The sequence below is a fragment of the Botryllus schlosseri genome, chromosome 15, assembly GCF_051294905.1.
Source record: "Botryllus schlosseri isolate E-star chromosome 15, Bs_hap1, whole genome shotgun sequence".
In the NCBI taxonomy this organism is placed as follows: Eukaryota; Metazoa; Chordata; class Ascidiacea; order Stolidobranchia; family Styelidae; genus Botryllus; species Botryllus schlosseri.
The window spans coordinates 11,833,122-11,852,911 of record NC_137250.1 but is presented as its reverse complement, the minus strand read 5'-3'; the positions used below and the strand labels follow the sequence as shown (position 1 = coordinate 11,852,911).

The 19,790-nt window shown below is 42.0% G+C and overlaps 2 protein-coding genes across 6 annotated transcripts in view; both read left to right on the top strand.

The window, feature by feature from the left end:
• The window catches only part of LOC145457616 (E3 ubiquitin-protein ligase HERC2-like), a 102,326-nt gene that overhangs the window by 56,749 nt on the left and 25,787 nt on the right, over positions 1–19,790 (top strand). For 3 of the 5 annotated variants that reach the window (XM_080335834.1, XM_080335836.1, XM_080335835.1), the window contains exons 82-83: positions 100–346; positions 1,467–2,224. The exons of 1 other annotated variant lie outside the window; for it this stretch is intronic. In XM_080335834.1, coding sequence (XP_080191960.1) covers positions 100–346; positions 1,467–1,801 — 582 coding nt within the window. In that variant the 3' untranslated portion in view covers positions 1,802–2,224. Of the gene's footprint in view, positions 1–99; positions 347–1,466; positions 2,225–2,491; positions 2,637–2,698; positions 2,900–3,806; positions 3,929–3,986; positions 4,083–4,143; positions 4,224–5,967; positions 6,074–6,134; positions 6,348–6,537; positions 6,628–6,690; positions 6,836–8,237; positions 8,571–19,790 lie in introns of those variants that run through there. One more of the 5 variants, XM_080335838.1, reaches the window with a different exon arrangement.
• Positions 15,019–16,842, top strand: LOC145457618 (FMR1-interacting protein NUFIP1-like). The gene has a single exon (XM_080335840.1). The coding sequence runs from the start codon at positions 15,125–15,127 to the stop codon at positions 16,247–16,249; it is 1,125 nt and encodes a 374-aa protein (XP_080191966.1). The 5' UTR covers positions 15,019–15,124; the 3' UTR covers positions 16,250–16,842.

The following is a 19,790-nucleotide window of genomic DNA, read 5'->3' as shown; positions in this document are numbered from 1 at the left end:
TCTTGTATGTGATTTGGCGTACTTACTGCTGTCATGCAAACTAAATGAAACAAGTAATACATTTTCTGTTTCATGAGGTATCAAGTATTTCACTTTAAGATTGGGGACGGATCGACGCAAGCCGCTCAACGATTGACTTTGATCAAATCCTTGTCGGGACAGGGAGTGGACCGGGTCGCTTGTGGCTCGGCTCACAGTATGGCGTGGTCTACGGGCAACTCGCGAACCAAGAAACGTAGCAGCCAGTCCGGACTGCCGTTGTCCGTACCGATTAAGTACAACCTGCTGCAGTCCTTGCCTATTCCGGTGTTGAGAAACAGGCTTGTGCTATTGAATCAGTTTTCGGGTAAGCTATTTGAACCTACTTTGACAAATAGTTTTATCTGATACAATTGTTGAATTTTGATCTACAATGTTCTTTTTAATTCTCTAGTAGTTACTGGCGATTACCGCTGACGAGTGTCAGCCGAAAATACTCGGGTTTATTTTAATATGAACATATTCTATTATTCAATTGTATTCTGCAAAGTAGTTGTTGATGCATTTCAATCAGATTTGTGGGATGAATAATCAGCAAACAGCCCTAGGCACAGGTTGGCAGTATAGTTCAAATCTATCGATCTGAAGACCTGGTTTTGCATGGTGAAAATTGGAGCTAGCATTAAAGTTCATTGTTCGTGGATCAACCATTCAACTTCGCAAGAACTTGAAAATAAATGCCTGGGAGACTTGGTGTTTTAGCCAGGGTTGTGACGACTCGAGTCGCGAGTTTTTGGAGACCCAACTTTACTCGAGTCATTTTTTCGAATGTGTAAAATGACTCGACTCGAGTCAATTTTTGTATTGACTCGACTTGTACTTGAGTCATTGTGCATGATTCGAACCAAGTCGTATGACTCGAGACTAGGACGGGCAAGACGGACATTTTATTGTAGCTTCGAACAATAGTAAAGTCACCACATTATTTGTATTTTGTCTATCAGTCCTAATACTTGGAAAATAAGGCCAGAAACTGTTGAGACTGAAGAAAATTGATGTATTAGGAATGCGAGCCCCATTCTATATCACTCGAGCAGAGTTGAAAAAAGTGGGTTGAACCGGGTTGAATTTAAAACTGAAGAGTGAACATAATGACTTGGACTCGGGCTTGGACTTGACTCGAGTTGAAACAATAAAAGTGAGATTGACTTGTGACTCGTAACCTTGCGACTTGGTTAGCCCCCAAGCAGTGAATTTGCCAACCTTGAACACCAATGCTCTGGATTCTGAAAGGTTATTCGACGCCTTTCACATCTCACAAAGCCCATTATTTCTTCCATTGGGACTTCGGTGTATGAGAAATTCCACCATAACCTACGTTAAAGTAGGATTTTTGTAAGCTGTCGGCAATGTATGAGACGCTCGCGAATTGACTGCCGTGAATGCCTTTCTTCCCTAAACATTGCGTCGTTGTCTCATTTATGCAGAGATTCTGTGCGGCTGCATCCCGTTTCTGACGCTCATGGACCAGTCCTGGCGGCAGCCGTCGTGCTCCAGCGCCCTGGCCGAAGTGACTTCTGATTTCTACGCGCCCGCGACCTCGCGCCGTTTCCCAGACGCCGTTCGCGGCCTTTTGGTAAATTCGGGAAAAGAATGCTTTTTCAGAAAAGTGGTGCAAATAACGATGATCCGAGAGAAGCAGCACGGGCCGAGCATCGAACTGAATCGCATCGAGGCAAGTTTCATTGTGTTAGGTTTTTTTTTCACTCTCAGTGCACAGATAATCTACAGCACCCCCACCAATCACCCAGTTAGTAGCTAGCACCCCATTCCTGGTTGCAAACGCCCCCATGGGAGTGTTGGGCTCTACTTGAGAAACCACTGGCATGGAGTGAATTCGGCACTTGCCAGCCCCTAATCCGGACCCAACAGCTAACCCCTAACCCGAATACATTCATACATACCAAGTGCCAAGTGTCGAATTCACCAAGCGCCGCATATCACAATCTATGCTGATATTCAGTGAAACACTCATTTTCGCATTTATTTACATTTCTTGATGAACGATCTATCTATCTTGACCTGATCCGTCGAGGCTTAAGATATATCTTCAATCGAATTTATTCCAGAGAAGCAGATAATCTGTTCTTACAGCAGCAAGTAGCATCCAGCGAAGACAACACAGGCAAATTAACAGCTCTGGCTAGCGATCGCACTAACGCATTTACACACTACGTATTAACCTAACAATCAAACAATCATTGACCTAATCACCAAATGAAAGGAACAGAAATACGAAATGAGAGTTCATAGGTCATAAGCACTTTATCGCAAGATTTCGAATACCAAATTCACCACAAATCACACTGATATTCAGCGGAACATTCATTTTCGACTTTATCAGTACAATATTGATGCATCGCTTTCATAATAATAAATAGTTTGTATGTTCCTAATGTCAAATTCACTGGTAACAGCGTAGAGTATCGTAATGTAATGCTGGTTTTCGTAGGTCAAGGAAATAAAGAAAACTGGCGTGGCCCACGAGGCCCTGGTGGTTCTGAAGTCCGTCTTCTACCAGGCCACCTTGAAAATACGCGAACTGCTCCCGGACAGCGTCTTCTTACCGCACCGAGTTTGGAAAGTGAAATTTGTCGGTACGTGCAGCGGGAGTCGCCAGGTTTCGGTGAACTGTGGCCGGCAGGTTGATTTCTTTCAGGTGAATCCGTTGACGACTGCGGCGGCGGTTACAGCGAATCTATCGCGGAAATGTGCGACGAGCTCGAGAACGGGTCGGTGCCCTTGCTGATGCAGACGCCGAACGGGCAGGACGAGTCCGGGACAAATCGGGACTGTCACGTGATATCGCCGCACGAAGAGATGGCTTCGCATTTGTACGCGCTGATGTATAAATTTTTGGGTAAGGATGCCGTTGAAGCTGAACTTCAGCTCCACTCCTCAAAAACCCGCCGCAGAAATCGGCTTTACACTAGCAAACCTAGTAAACACGTGTCAGGACGCTGTTCCAAAATAGCACTCTTACTCAGAGCCCATAGGGAGCAGTGAAACCAACCAGTACACTAACGGCCAACCCAGGAAGTGGGGGAATCGGGCATGTATGGTTCGCAGTAATTTAGAAAAAATCGTGCTCGCAGAAATAAATTGAGTTTGGCACTCTTACTATTTTGGTCACAGAACTTCGACTCTATCATTCGTTTTGTTACATTTTTAGTTATTATTATCAGCATTACATGCACGATTCGCGAAAATACATAAAAATCGTGCTTACAGAAAGAAATTAAGTTGTGATATCACGTTTTAGTAACATTTGAGAGTATTTGGTTCTCTTTGAAAGCCGTTGGAGGTGGAGCATATTAACAGACTTCTAAAATTTCTGTGAGACCCCGAATCCATCCAAGAAAGTTGCACAAAACTTCGACTACATGGCCTGCGGTACTATTTTGTATATATCATATGTACAGTTGCGAAACCAGGACTGGATTTTCGTCTATTTCTAGCGGAAGCCATTTCTAGCTCTTTCTCAGTTTCAAAACCATCAGAAATGATGCCACCGTGTCCATGTCCGTCCAATGTCCATGGCCTGATGAATTAGCGAACGGACAATGGCTCAACGACCGCTATATTGCAGAGGCGTTACTCCTAGAAATAATAAGTTGACGACGTATATGAGAATTTTCCATTTTAATTTGGTTTCCCGAGAGCCGACTTGCGGTTGATTTTTATGTCTTGTCAAAAGTGAGATTATCGAAGCTGGCAATTGAAGACACAGTACCGTCAGTGTAGTAACGTAACCCGACCTGTCTCAGGTATCTTGATCGGAATCGCTATCCGAACCGGCAGCCCGTTGAGTCTCAATCTCGCCGAGCCCATGTGGAAGTTATTGTCCGGGCAGGAGCAGTGTTTGACTGACATATCTGAAATAGACAAGGTAAAGTGACTATGTCTTCGACTGAAACTTTTTTGGCATACCACAAATATCCCATCAGGACTTCTTGCCGAAATTGATGTTTATTCGCGACGCCGACGCTGAAGAGCTGGAAGCCATGAACTTACCGTTCACTATAGAGTCTGCCGCTGGACAGGTGAGCTGCCTTAGAACCTAGGGTTTTAAAGAGTGGCGATTGTCATATTTGTGTTTGAAAGGTCGTCTCGTTGAGCAAATTGCATGCCACCGTCACCGTGACAAACCGTAATGAATACGTACGTCAAGCGATCCAGTACAGGTAATTGTTGCGATGCTCGTGGCCAAGCTAGTAGTTTTGAGCTCGGTTTTGGTGTTTTTCCCTGTAATTGTATAGTGCAGTGGTTCCCAACCTTTTTCGTCTCGTGCCCCCCTTGGCCGATATTTGAGCTGGAATTCCCCCCCCCCCCCTATGAAAAAGTTGCCTGTGACTTAAAATGTGCTTTTTAACGCGCAACCATGTGTTGACTGAGCAATTAATGGCCAAACATGTTCAGATATGTCCGAACTATGGCGAATGCGGACCGCACTAAACTTTGGTAAAGTACAGTAAAAGATTTGACCTGTTTTTGACCGATCGGGTAGCCGCTGACAAAAAACAAATCACCAAGTCCACTTGCTATGGACTTGAGTTGAATCGATGAATTTGGTACGGTATGTTTTTCACGTTAGCTCATATGTTGGCTTAAAAAGTTAAACAATTTCACTAGCGGCCTTGTGCTGAATTCGGCTTGACGTTTTCCTGCTTAGTAGCAATTTGGTCGAGAGGCTGTCGCGGACCCAACAAAATCGTCTCGTGAGCCTCACTTTATCAGGGGGTGTAATAGCTACGGAAGGCATTTAAACATATACCTAGCTTGAAATCCGCCAAAGAAACATACAATTGTAAAGAACTATCTCTACTTAACAATTCTATACCATAAAAATCTAAAAAACCTTGAGAACCCAGGGTATCTCGCGATACAATGCCAAAGCCAAATTTCCCCTAAAAAAATTAAGCCAGATTCCCCCCTAAAAATTTCAAAATTCCCCCCAAGGGGGGAATTCCCTCCCGGTTGGGAAACACTGGTATAGTGGGTGTTGTCTTATCGTGACTATGGTGTAATATCACGGTTGGGTATTCGGAATTCGATATCTTTCCCAATCTATTTTAATAATAAATCTTAACTCCCAGTAGCCCGTTTGATGAGTCTCAAGACTAACGCCGTACATAATGGCTTTTGTGACTAAACCCTATGATTTTGAGAAGTGAATTTTGAAGCCAAAGTCTAGTATTTTTCTGAAGTACTCATCTTTGGCATTCTAGTAAAAGTAGAACTAGCGCTGTAAATTTATACTCAATTATCAGTAGAAGTTGCGATTTTCGAGACACGTCATATTCACTTCAAGTGAACGTAGAAAATGAAGATCTGAAATTCAGGTGGTTTCGAAAAAATAGCGAACCTTCAACAATGAAAATTGACTCAAAATATATCATTGCGCCGTGTGTACGCAGCTCAAATGTGTAATTGATATCTCGATTTAATGCAGCCTTTTTTAATTTTCTGGAAGGCGAAGCTCTCAGAGTCCTGTGAAATATATGTGACTTAGCCCTTTGCTATAGCCTCTATTATACTTCCACACGTCAGGATTTATCGAAGTTTGTTCAACAGTTAACAGTCTCCTTAACGTTCGCATATAACTTGTCCGAAAAGAATCGTAGGTGACTTTAAACAGTTTCGTACAACACTTCACCACTGACGTATGCCCAAAGTAGACCATGAACTCTCTATTACGACGCCATACAGAAAAATAGGTTTCAAACTTCTAGATCAATTTAAAATTTGATATTTCATTTCTCTAATTGATGGACAAGGCTCCAACTTCTTGCATTGCATGTTTGGCAGACCGGCAGGTAACCTGCCATGGTAACCTGCCTCTGCCCATGTACAGAAACGCTTACCAAATTGTCCCCAACACCCGATCGTACAGTTGAGCAGAACATATTTTAACGCCCCTCTTTTCAGATTACACGAATTCGATCACTACATCAATCTGATTCGCGGCGGCATTGCCTGCGTCATACCGCTGCCGCTGCTGTCACTGTTCACAAGGAACGAAATGGAAACTATGGTATTCGAAAATCGGCGGATTTTGACTAGCTATGGCGCTACTCGGTATCTTTTTTATGCAGGTCTGCGGCAATCCCGAAATTCCCCTTTGCCTTCTGAAATCGGTAGCGTCGTTCAAAGGCACCTCTGCCGACCAGCACTTGCAGAAATGGTTCTGGGAGATCATGGACACCATGACGAACGAAGAAAAGTCACTGTTTCTGCGGTTTGTCTGGGGTCGCTCCAGACTGCCGAGAACCATCGCGGATTTCAGGGGACGGGACTTCGTTATACAGGTAACTAGAGTGTTGTAACAGTCTTGTAGCTATGTCTTGTAAATCGTTACCTCTGCTTGTAGTTGTGCAGACATTTAAAATACTTATTTTAATGTAAAAAATTTTAATTCAAAAATTATTTTCAATTGAGTTGCAACGCTGAATACTTTGACCACCCTGCTGTGATTCAGTCCGGGTTGCGTATTTTCAGGTTTTAGACAAATACAACCCGCCAGATTACTACCTACCCGAGTCCTACACCTGTTTTTTTCTTCTGAAATTGCCGCGCTACAGCTCGAAGGTATTCGAATCTACGCTTGTAAAATGTCTACACTTACTTTACCGTTCGTGTTACGTGACGCAGGCAATTATGGACGAAAAACTGAAGTACGCGATTTATTTTTGTAAATCCATCGACACCGATGACTACGCACGATTTCCTGTTGACGGTGACGAAGAAGAGGAGGATTTGGAAGATTTAATCGCGGCGAGCAATAACAACATGTCAGGTATCGTGCTGCTTTATCGGTAATTTCCAAATTGTGTGGAGATGCTCAGTAATGAAGTACTTCTACTATTTCAGAGTACGCCAGTAGGACAATTTCCACTTCACCTTGAAATTTTCTAGGAAAAATTACTTGGGTTATGCACTGTAATTTCGGATATGCACTGTAATTTCGGATATGTTTGCAGTGTCGTTATGACAGAAATTGTCATGAAAACTGTGATCAAATCTCTACCTTTTGACTCGAGTCAAGCCAAGTCACACGATTTTTGGAAATGACGGGTGAAGTCGAGTCGAGTGAAGTCAAGTCGGGACGAGTGAAGTCAAGTCCAGCAGTGTTTGGATGATGCGAGTTCTGACTTGACTCAGCCAGACTCGAGTCAACTTTTTCGTATGACTTCACTTGACTCGAGTCACTTTGCAAAAATGACTTGAATTGACTCGTGACTCGGAGCAAGATTTAGGAGTCAATTTCAAGTCATCAAGTAATCGATGTCAACTGAATCAGTGTAGCTTATGTTCGCATTGCTCGCGCGACGACTGTGTGACTTTCGAGAGAAACCGGTCATTCAATGATTATACGTTCTACTCACCTTTACCAATCCTCTTGTATGATTTAAATCTAACGAATATAGTTTTTGCGATTATATTACTCCTCAGAGAAGCAGGCTTAAATTGTTAAATTGTATATCACTGATATGTGTAGATGGGTTTCGTATTCTGATCTTCTGTTTTGTCCGATGATTACAGACTGTAGCTATGCAGTTACTTACGTATTTTAACAGCAGTTCTCTTCGTGAGCGATACAACGCCCTTTTGCACGTTTATTTAAATTAACATTCGTTATTTTCATGTCGAATCGGTCTGTGTTTCAAACAGCCAACAAAAGATAATGATATTGAATCAACCCTCTTACTTCGAAAATTCAATTTGACTTGAATTGTGACTTGACTTGACTCGAGTCAAAATGTGCAATGACTCGAGATGACTTGTGACTCGGTGTCAGTGACTTGATCCCAACATTGAAGTCAAGTCATTTTTGCATAGTGACTCAAGTCAAGTCATCTGAAAAAGTTGACTCGAGTCGTCCCCACACTGCCGTAACTGAGTATATTATATCGCACCCTTATCTGCAGTGTCACAATAGTCATTTTGCATCAGTCAGTAATATTTATCTTGTAATTTTGCGTACTTGCACTACATCCTCGAGTGGTTATGATTTTGGTAGACTACCTGACTAGTTTCAGTTTTTTTAGGCTAGAATAATTACTTATTACTAATACTGCTACTTGACAGTTTTCATTTGTTAGGCAAAACTAGGCCTTGAAAATGTTTTTACTTATTAGTAACTACCAAGGGCGACTACTTCAAGCACATCTGGTAGCGTCAGCTCTTATCTTTTAAAGATTATGCCGATCGACGGGTGAATCAAGTGCAAGACGCGATGGACCGTCTTCGTTCCCACGTCGCGACCACGAGTCTGTCTCTGCTGTCTCGTTACACTCCGAATATCGGACGCTTCCTCAGCCGGACGACACCGTCCCGTCCCCGGCTGTTCAACAGGCCCGCTTTCACGCAGGATGTGAGACAGCAGGCGGAGGCGCATTCATACGCTAGCGATCAGGATTCTCAAAATGACACTGAGACGGAAATATGTTAGGTTACCTGTACGTTGTGTCAGCCGTCACTGTGTCTGTTTGCAGCTAGTGGTCTCAATAATAAATGTTGAGTGCCTTTTCTCTGTGTGAAAACGAGTAGGGGGCATATACCGTCACTGTGGAACAGGGTTTTAATGATTTATCAAGTCTCGTATATGAGAACCGAAGCATGATTCTGAAGCAATGAAGTATAGCGTAAGTCAGAGGTCTCAAACACGCGGCCCGCAAGACCATTTTGTGCGGCCCGCGACGATATTTTGGATTTCGAAGTGTTCGACAATATTTGACTACCAATTTTTTTTTAATTTGAGAACTTAAAATTCGCTCTAAAACTACTCCAGAAGCCTGAAACTACTCATCAAACTTCACTAATACATCACTTTCAAAAGTTACCACGCAGTGGAAGATCACCTATTACGTGACATTACTTGTTTATGATGGTAAAACATGACCCGTTGATGATTAGTGACTGAAAATTGTGATTTGGACTTGGGCGCGACCTTCTGTAGATTACTCCTACTCGTACTCGTCGCGTCAAACGTTACAATCATAGGACATTTGTGATTCGGAATGCCGTGACTTGGTACAACCACGCACGCAACAAACCATGGTGTCCTATATGGTGTGGACACAAGCAAATTTCATGGGTCAGTGAAATTGGTGTACGTCACACTTTCCATTTGGTCTAAGGCAGTGGTTCTCAACCTGGGGGGCGCACCTCCAATTCACGCTTGTTTCTCTATATATAGACCGAATTTCATATTTTTGAATTCTCTCATCAACAGTCATAACAGACAGACAGACATTTTATTGCTTCGTCAAACATAAAAAGTTGACTGGAGGTGACGATATGACCTATAAAGGCCTTGTTACTCGTCACCTCCATGGCAGTGAAATAATCAAGTGCACTCATCCCAATAAATATAACAGTGGACAGTCTGCAACATGAAAGAAAATAATAATCACAAATAGAAGACAATAATAAACACAAATATATAACAAAGACAGTAGCCATGGCAACATACTAGGTAAAGCAATATGAAGTCAATAAATAGATGTATAATTTATAAATCAACGGGTACTAGGTAGTAGATACTCTCATTTCTGATTATAATTTGAAAAAAGGTAATCCTGGTATTGGGTTTTAAATTCATGCTGAGGTAGCTCTTTGATACTGTCGGGCACGTCATTCCAAATATTTGGGCCCATATATTCAATGGACTGTTGGGTCAGTTTGGAGTTCATACGGTGAACATAAAGATGACTAGATTCCGATGATCTAGTAGAATACCCATGCACAGTGGAAGATTGCTCAAACAAGCTATTAAAGTAAGGGGAGATATTACCATTTGTGAATTTATGCATCAGGTTGGCTATTTCATAATTATACAAATCGGGTAGCTTAAGTATCCTGAGAGCTAAATAACCAGGAGTAGCAGATGACCTAGAATCTATGCCACATATATTTCTTATGGCTCGATTTTGGATGACACAGATTCTGTTTAAATCCGTCTGATTGGCCTTCCCCCATACACATAATCCATAAAGCAGATGAGGGTGAAATAATGAGAAATATATGGTTCTCAAGGTCTGTCTAGGGAGAGAATGTCTCAGTCTCGCTAGAATTCCGGCCGTAGCAGATAGCTTTTTACATAGATTGAAAATGTGGGTCTTCCATTTAAGATTGGAGTCAATGATAATTCCCAGATATCTTGTATGGGTTGAGGGGGCAATAATGACATCAGATACCCTTAGTGAAAAAGTTGAGGTAGCTTTACAATTGAAGACCAGCACCTGAGTCTTAATTGGATTAATGGTTAGTCGGTTGGTTTTCATCCAAGCAGTCATCTTACAAATCTCGGAATTAGCTTTGGTTTGTAGAGAGGTCAAGTCTGTAGCAGATATAAGTACACAAGTATCATCAGCAAATAGGACCGAGGTCTCCGAGATACATGCAGCAACATCATTGATATAAAGACTGAATAATAGGGGTCCTAAAACGGAGCCCTGTGGTACACCACACAATATGTCACCCTTTTCAGAAGGTAGGTGATCCTTACTGTAAACATATTGACATCGATTGGTAAGATAGCTTGTAATCAAATCCAAGGCTACACCTCTGATTCCATAACACGAGAGTTTACTTATAAGTATTGAATGATTGACAGTGTCGAAAGCTTTTTTTATATCAAGAAAAACAACACATGAAACCATACCAGAGTTGTGTCTCTGATAAATTTTGGAAGTAAGGGCAAGAATTGCTCGATTTGTGTCAAGATTTTGTCGGAAGCCAAACTGGTTGTCTAGTATGACAGAGTGAGCATCGAGGAAGCTGGTAAGTCGTCGATGTAGTAGCTTTTCAAAAATTGTTGACAAGGATGGTAGGATAGATATGGGGCGGTAGTTGTTGACATTGTTTTTATCACCTGACTTGAAAATAGTGACAACCTTGGCAACCTTCAATGCATCTGGAAATATCCCTTTGCCATCAAACAATCAGCTGTTGGGGTTGCTAGCTAGCATCCCGGTTGGATTTTGTGATATGACGATACGATAAGGGGGGCGTGTCTAAAAAAGGTTGAGAACCACTGGACTGGTCTAAGGCAATTTGACAGTAATTTCTGACCGGCTTGCCGAGCATGAAATTTGATAATACGGGTATCAATCGAAAGCTACCGCGGTACTGATTGCAAAAATATAAATTTATTCTGCTCGTGGTCCTGGAACTTCCGAAAATAAGCTTCGAATGTTGCATTGTTAGTGAGTTTGGTATTGTGACGCAGCAATGACGTCTGGGAGCAGGTGAGGAGCACCGCAAGCGTATTGACTATAGAAATTAAACATGGAACGGCAACGACCGATTTTGCAGCTTCGTTCCGCTTCGCAGAGGCTGGAGAGGAGAATTGTTTTGCGTAAGCGACTGTAGGATTTCTGGCAATCCAAAAGCTATCTTCCCGAGCCCAGAAATTATTGAATCTGGTCTTGATCGAAAGCTACTGTTGCACCGATTCCGAAAATATAAATTTAAATAATTATCAGGCACTGATCCACCTAGAATCCGTCCTCCAAGTCTGAAATATCGGCATTGTTCAGAACAATCGTGTAACCGCAACACAATGACCATAACAATGGCCCGTTGCGACTCTCCGATTGTTCGAACAATGCCGATATTTCGACTTGGAGGACTGATTCTAGGTGGATCAGTGCCTGATCATTATTTTAATTTATATTTTCGGAATCGGTGCAACAGTGGCTTTCGATCAAGACCATATTCAATAATTTCTGTGCTCGGGAAGATAGCTTTTGGATTGCCAGAAATCCTACAGTCGCTTACGCAAAACCACTTTCCACTCCAGCCTCGGCGGAGCGGAACGAAGCTGCAAAATCGGTCGTTGCCGTTCCATGTTTAATTTCTATAGTATTGACCCTTGCTGCGCAAGCGATTGAGCATTCACACTCTCACTCTCGTGCGCATTTGCTCCTGAGCTGCTCAGACGGCATGGTTGCGTCACAATACATCCTGTGTCATCTTGGCACTTCGGTATCTTGAGATATGTTATTATCGCCAATTTAACTAGTCGTAGCCCACGCTTCACAGCTGTAACACCAATGGATTCTTCGGCGATTGCACATTCTTATTGTTATGGCACAGATCCATTATGTTCCAGTTGTTATTGATCTGTTCCAACATTCGAAGGTAAAATCAAACGCTGATTCTATTTGACTTCGGTCATGACATGATCAATATAGCCTAGTTATCAGGAGTACGCCTATGCTCGAAGCCCAGAAATAAGGCCTCTACTTTGAAATACATTGAATTCCCCTATTATTGATGCTGCGGCCCGCGGCGCCATCAAAAAGTAGGAAATTGGCCAGGGTTGTAACCAGTCACATATGGCTCCGAGTCACAAGTCAATCACACTTTTATAGTTTTGACTTGAGTCAAGTCGAGTCATTTTCACTTCACCACCGAGTCAAGTCCGAGTCCGAGTCATCGAGCAGAGGGTCGAGTCCGAGTCATGGATGACTCGAGTGCAAGTCCAAGTCATAGTGTTGACCGATAAGTTTCCAGTTAAAGTCTTGTTAAACCCACCTTTTATAACTCTGTTTGGTCATCATATCGAATACTTCGCATTTATAATATGCTAATTTTCCTCACTTTTAGCAGTTTCTGGTCGCATTGTCAAGTACCAGTACCAATAGACAAAATCCCAAGAGTATGGTTACTTTACTTCTCTTCGAAATTACAATGAAATGTCCGTCTTGGCCGTCTGAGTCTCGAGTCATATGACTTGGTCCGAGTCATGCCCAATGACTCGAGTCCAAGTCGAGTCATACACGGATTGACTCGAGTCGAGTCGAGTCATTTCCGTATTTTCAGAAAATGACTCGAGTCAAGTCGAGTCATCAGAAAATCGTGACTCGAGTCGAGTCATGACTCGAGTCATTACAACCCTGAAATTGGCCCGCGAGCATATTTGAGTTTGAGACCTCTGGCGTAAGTAATGCACTAATGGGTAGGTGATTCGTACGAAGAGGCATGTGTTCGCACGTAATGTGAAAAATGATCGCTCATTTGCAGGAATTGCTAACTTAGTCTTGATGAAAATTCCACGCAAACATGTGCGACTGAACCTAAATACTTTAGAGATGTGGTTCATCTCGGCCTTTACTTACACGTTGCGTTCATTTTCTGTGGGTTTCCTGCTGATCAGTATCGGATCAATAGAGACAATATGGAATGTGATACATATAAGACAAGATGCAGTTATTGGATTATGTCGAATTGACCATGTATGATCCATTAATCTTCCAGCCACCGAGGCCTGTAGCTAGGACCGTAAATGCCAAACCCCCAATTGGAAGAGTTAAAATTATTTCTGAAAATTTCTGTAAACTTTTCTGGACTGGTGGTGATTACGAGTGCGGCGCTGAATGGATGTTATCACAATCAATGGCTCGTCACGTAACACAAGACTTTCAAACCTCTCAGTTGAAAGGGTCGCGCAACAGAGTTTGGATGAAAAGTGGGTCGCGAACTGAAAAAAGTCGGGAAGCACTGATTTACGTGATTGCACAAGACTTGGGACATTTTAGGTCCAGTGAAACCCCAAACATGTCTCTCATTTTATTCCAGTTGTCTTCTTCATTGGTACTTTCTTTGCGGCATTTCTCAAAACACCATTGACAAGGTCTGCATATGCACAGATCGTGCGTAACTGCGTATGTATATCATGAGTCGGTGTATATGCCGTAAAAACATCAAGGACAAAAAGAAACTATGTCCCTTCCTTCCTTTCATTGACAACCACGATGATGAGCTCCTCCTCCCCTACGTCGCTGCTCTCATGACGTGTTTACAAAACCAATATCAATCCAGAGAAAGACTGAGTTGTGAAGGAATGAAAAGAGAAAGGAGAGGCATCTAAAGAAAGGTAGCCGAAATATCAAGCTCGAACACCGTTGCACCGGGCATTAGGCTTAGGTGAATGTTATATTGAAAGATACTCGGTCTTATCGACATAATATAATAATGTTGGGTTATATTTTTCATCTGAACAAGTCACGCACAATGTGCAATGCGATAAGGCACAATGCGGTGTCATGAACAGATAGGAGGATGTCGAACGACACGCATCAGCAGCGATCCTTTACTCTAACATCCACCTCGGCCTTAGATTGATCTCTTTTGAAGCCGGGGCCCTTTCTACCAGCTCTTTCCATTCATTGTGAGTGCTTTCTTTCGTCGGGTCTATTTCTGGGCTTTTTTGTCGCCGTAAGAACGGCAACGGCGTTGCCCCGAATATTTCAATGACTTCTTTACCTCGGAATCAAAAGCGCACAAGTACAACACACGCGCGTCCACGTCGTCCAAATATCATATGATCGACCGAAAAGATCATCGCTCTATCAAATATGCCGGACCTGATGTGTGGAACAGTATCCCGCCGGCCATCCGACAGTCGACGAGCATGTCCACATTCAAGTCGAAATACAAGCATATACTACTAAATAAATACAGTCCATCCTCAAGATTACCGGACCACGACTGACCTATCGATCTCGCTTCCCATGACATGCCGCCCTATTTATTGTCGCTTTCTTTTTCTATACTATCTTCTTTACTTTCATTCAGTGTGCATGCCTCCTCTTTACATCGCCTAGGCCAAGGTGGGTGTCAGATTCCATAGACTGCTCCTTGTCGCTTCGACACCTTCCTGTCTTTTCATTGTATCGCATTTTTTGTGGTGTATTGAACTGATAAAATTGCTAATAAACCAATGATGATGATGATGAAGAGGAGCCCAGATAAACCTCCGACGGGAATCGACTAGGTCCGTCAGATTGGTGGGCGCTTATCGTTACCACTACGTACATAGTGTATATCGAACGAAAAAAAAAGAACCGCCGCTTGGTTGCAAACGCATTATATAGTTGATGCTGTCTGTTTGTAATGCATTTCGGTCGGCTGTAAAATTAAAACTCTCTCTTTTTCTGGAATTGCATCTGGCAAGAATGGTGCGAAACTCTATGATACTTCCATGTGTCGCGGACAAGCTTTCATTTGTTTACATCTGATCTGATACGGACTTCGTCGAAGTGCTGTGTTCAAGAAGTTGGAAATTTTAGCTGATATGAGCTACGGATGGCCACCTCAGGGTGACGTGAATCACCAGGGATCGACACAATGGCGTCTTCCGCCACCATTCTCATCACCTCCACCACCACCTAATTATTTTCAACCCACACAATGGGGCGGCGGGCCTTTTCCACCAACCCCTCCGCGGATGCAGAGAAGTCCGTATAACGGAAATTACAACCGCATCAAGCAGAAGAAAGCTCGCAAAGAACCGGTATTTACAGATTACTGCGACGTGTGCGACCGTGGCTTCAAAAACAATGCCAAAAAGATCGAACATTATCAACAGCATGTGAAATGTGATGAGCCTGGCTGTAGTTTTGAAGCTCACTTCAAACTGGTCGCCATGCACAAGCAGAATCTCCACGGCCCAAATGGCCTGCGTGTCAAGCTGGAAACGCCAGAAGAAATTGAGCGCTGGAGAGAAGAAAGGAAAAGAAAGTATCCTTCGGCGTCGAACATTCAGAAAAAGGAAATGGAAAATGATGAACGTCGAAAGCAAGGTAACGTCTTGGACAACAAGCAGTTTGGAAAAATGCGTGTCAAAAAGCAAAAGACTTCAACTACACCTGTGGTACCTACATTTAATTCCCCCAATCATTTGCCGGAAAAATTACAAAATACCGCACAAACGAGTTTGCTCCTTAGCAATCCTCAGGACTTGTCTGGTGAAATATCATCAGGAGAGGAAGCTACAACTGTTACCACACTAAGCAAAGGATGCGCGACTGGACTTGGTTCAATAATGCAAAGCTATGCATCAGACTCGGAATCCGAAAGTGAAGAAAACCAGGGAAATGAAAACCAACTGCAAAATGAAGACAGTACGGTCTCAGCTGTTGTGGGAAATCCAGATAACTCGACAATTGAACCTGCCTCGTGTAAACCCAAGCAAGAGATTGTATCGCAGCCGAAATTTCGTGATCATTCAAAATCTGCCAAACCAATGCGTAGGCAAAATAATTTTAACAACAAACAAAAACGTCAGTCGCTCTTGGAAATGCTTCTTGCCAATGATATTCGAAAAGAACGAAATCATATTTTGCAATGTGTAAGGTACATTGTGAAAAACAATTTCTTCGAAAGTGAAGTTCCTGTCGGCGCCGATTGTGAAATGTAGCTTGTGTGTCAAGACTGTCGTCAAGCTTTTTCCCATTAGGCCTACAAAATGATGATCATGTCTATTTGTTAACTTGACTTCCATCGTAGTAACTATTCAGTTCTTGTCACTCCAATTTTTGTATGAATTTCCGAATGACTCGCCACTGCCATAAAACTGATATAAATTGAAATGATTGGCTGTTGGTTGCTTAAGGTTAGTGCTATGATGGGCTTGCCACTTACTTTTGTTACATTGTGATGAAACTGAAATATACAGCATGCTTGGAGGTTTATACATTACCCCTGGTTTATTGACACTTGGGAATGTTGAACCTATTTTTATACAATGACTGACTAGTATCCTGTCCACGACCAAGCCAAACTGTCTGGACGCTCTATAGAGCCGGTTTCTTTATGGTATTATGTCTTGGTCTGATCTATTTACCAACTGGTCATCATAATCTTGTATGTTATCAGGACTTGGTTTCATCCAGAAGTGATCACTGCATGATGGACATATAGTCCCTGACTACATCCGGGAATCGTGATTGTGCAATAAATATGTGCCAGTACTTCTCAGTCGAGTTTACTTAATAAATACTGCCGACGCTCTGCCTTTGTCATATATGTGTGATATTGAAGGAAAATTAGTTGTAAGATTTTCTTGCATAGGGTACCAACGTGTAAGACTATTCTCCATTTTTATTATTTAGCTTCGGGAAACGGCGTGTTGTTAGGCCTTCGGTCATTGTTACGACCAGTTACATGTTCGAATTAATAGCAGTTTGGTCGTTTCGTGTTAGGCCTGTTTTTTCGCTTGTAGAAATCAAGGACTTTAATGTTAAGGTCGCGGTCTTGTCATCTCGCGTCCGATCAATGTGTTGCATGCAAGCGACATACATTGCTTATTTCTAAATCACACAATCCACCAGCTGAATTTTAAAAATCTGCAACTAGAACTACTCACTTTTCAATACCCGCAACTAAAACCAGGGCTTTGGAGTCGGAGCTCAACATAAAATTCAAATGGAGCCGGTGGTTCGAAAAGTAGCTCCGGTTCCGATGTATTTCATAAGATGCTATGCTACTGCGAATGACTGAATTCACATAATTTTACGGTAATCGTTCACAAAATTAAGAATTGTTGCTTCGTTGGCACCACCTTTTCTAACGAACCATGTCCATTCCATACATAGGCGCCAAACCTGAGTAAGCTGGATATGTCGCGCTTATTCCGAATTTACAACACCGATTGCGAATTGTGTGGTTCGAAAAATAATGATTACCATGCATGTTACAAAACGGGATTGGTGGTTATCTGAGCCGAGCAATTATGTAATTAGTAATGAAACGAATATATAAGCGCCGGTAGAGGATAAAAACGGGACTTGCTGCATATGTTGACTTGGAGGCGCACATGCCGCACGCCGAGAAACACCGTCTCCTTTCTGAATTGTATGAGCAAATGCCAGAGGTGGTCAGTAACGAAGTACTTCTACTTTTTAGAAGTACTCAAGTAGTTTTCCTCTACTTCTGGTACTTACTCAAGTAGATCTGATTTTCCCTACTTCTACTTCGTAATATTTTGTGATCTACTTACTTACTTTTCGCTATTTTCAGTTTGTCAAGTAGAAGTAGTTTAATACCCAATACGAAAGATTGCCCGAGGAATTTCGGGGCTGTTTTCATGGAGTACCAACATTTAATATTCATAAAAGTCAATTAAAGCCCAGAAATTTTGTTGCGTTTGGCGCATTGTAGTTATAGAGTGACATATAGGTTTTCACGAAAGTGTCAGTGAATATAATTTAGATAGCGGGTTGCGTGGTTCCGTTCATACAACCTATTGTCGCGCATATGAAATATTTTATCATAGAATATGTGACCCATCATAACGTTTGAAACTGATGTTTCGCAATCTAGCATTTACTTAACATATCATAGTCTAGCAGTTCATGGCATGTCCTAATCTGGAACAGTGGGCTCTGACCTTTTTTTTTTAGCTTTAGACGTGTTTTAACATACAGCCTTTGAAACTTTCTGGACTTAAAACATGAAATACATTTTCCGCTTTTGGAAGTAGTATTTATATTTCACTTTTAATTCACAGTATCATATACTTTGAGTTATAATTAATATCAGTTCTTTTGTCTGGATAACATACATGTTGAAGTATAAAAGCAGGTGTAGTAATGCCTTCAATTTCCAGAAATAAAGCTACACAATATAACATTTTTACGGTCCACCATATTTTTTATTAACGTTTGCTAATCGCGCAAAGTGTTTACACCGTATCCTATGCAACTTCTCCGTATTGCTCTTCGACTAAACTACGGGCCTTATAATAAGGGAGATGGCGCCGTACCATTGTATTTTCTAAAACGTGCTGTTCGAGAAAACAGGAGATTAGTATCGCATTTCTATATCAATACTATCATGATGTTGATGAATGCTTATGCTATCGAAAATTGGATACCTGTTGGAATGCATCAATATGAATCAAGCTCGTCACTTTTCGCATAGCTCAATTTGCACCTTTTTACAATCCATGTGAACGAATTGGGATCGTTTTCACAACTACTTACTTACTTGGGTACTTTTAAAGTCATGCAGTCAATTCTACTTCTACTTCAAGTAGTTTCAGGTTGCTTATGGAAGAAGTACTTTTACTCGTACTTGAGTAGATTTTTTCGTCGCTACTTCTACTTCTACTTGAGTAGCTTACTTGCCTACTTTGACCACCTCTGGCAAATGCACGCTCTTTGTGGATAGTCTTTTAATCGTAGCGCGAAATTGTACAGAAATTCCTTCCAGCGCAGGCACGTTTACTCCGGTAACGATTTGCGAACGTAAGCAGGGAAATGCATTGAAGCAGGCCAGAACGCCATTATAGAACGAGTACAATTGTCGCGATGCGAGCTAGTTCATGCGATGTCCAAACCCCCTGTCCAAGATGTTGGACATAAGTAGGGTTGCATTTAAAACAAACATGTTTAAAACAAGGCCTTGTCTAAAACATGTTTTTTAGTACATTAAATTAATTCTCAGTGGTATCCAACTCAATTCTGCAGTTAAAGCAGTGGTATTAATGGGCTCCGGAGCCGGAGCTAATTTATGATAGAAGAGAGCTCCGGAGCTGGAGCAGTTTAAAATTTATGACTTCTTCAAAGCCCCGACTAGAACTACTCACTTTTCAAAATCCGCAACTAGAACTAGAACTACTCAATTTCAAAATCCCCAACTAGAACTACTCAAAAAACCTTTAGTTAGTTGACCGTCAACTAACTAAATGCGTATAGTTTGTACAAGTCTGACGTAAGTCGCAGGTTGTTTTGTTGTTTCTGGTCGGCAACCCGAGCTCAGAATTTTAGAAATTTGCGCTTTAAGTATGACGTGGTCTCAAATTAAAGATAAAATCGGGAAAATATGTTTGGCTAGAGCTATTTTCTTCAGAAAGCCACCTTAATGGAACTGGCGCTAAATGATTTTCCGCAACAATCAGTTCCATTCTCGCTACAAAAATATATCTCTATGTTGCAGTCTCTGTAGTTGCGCTTGCT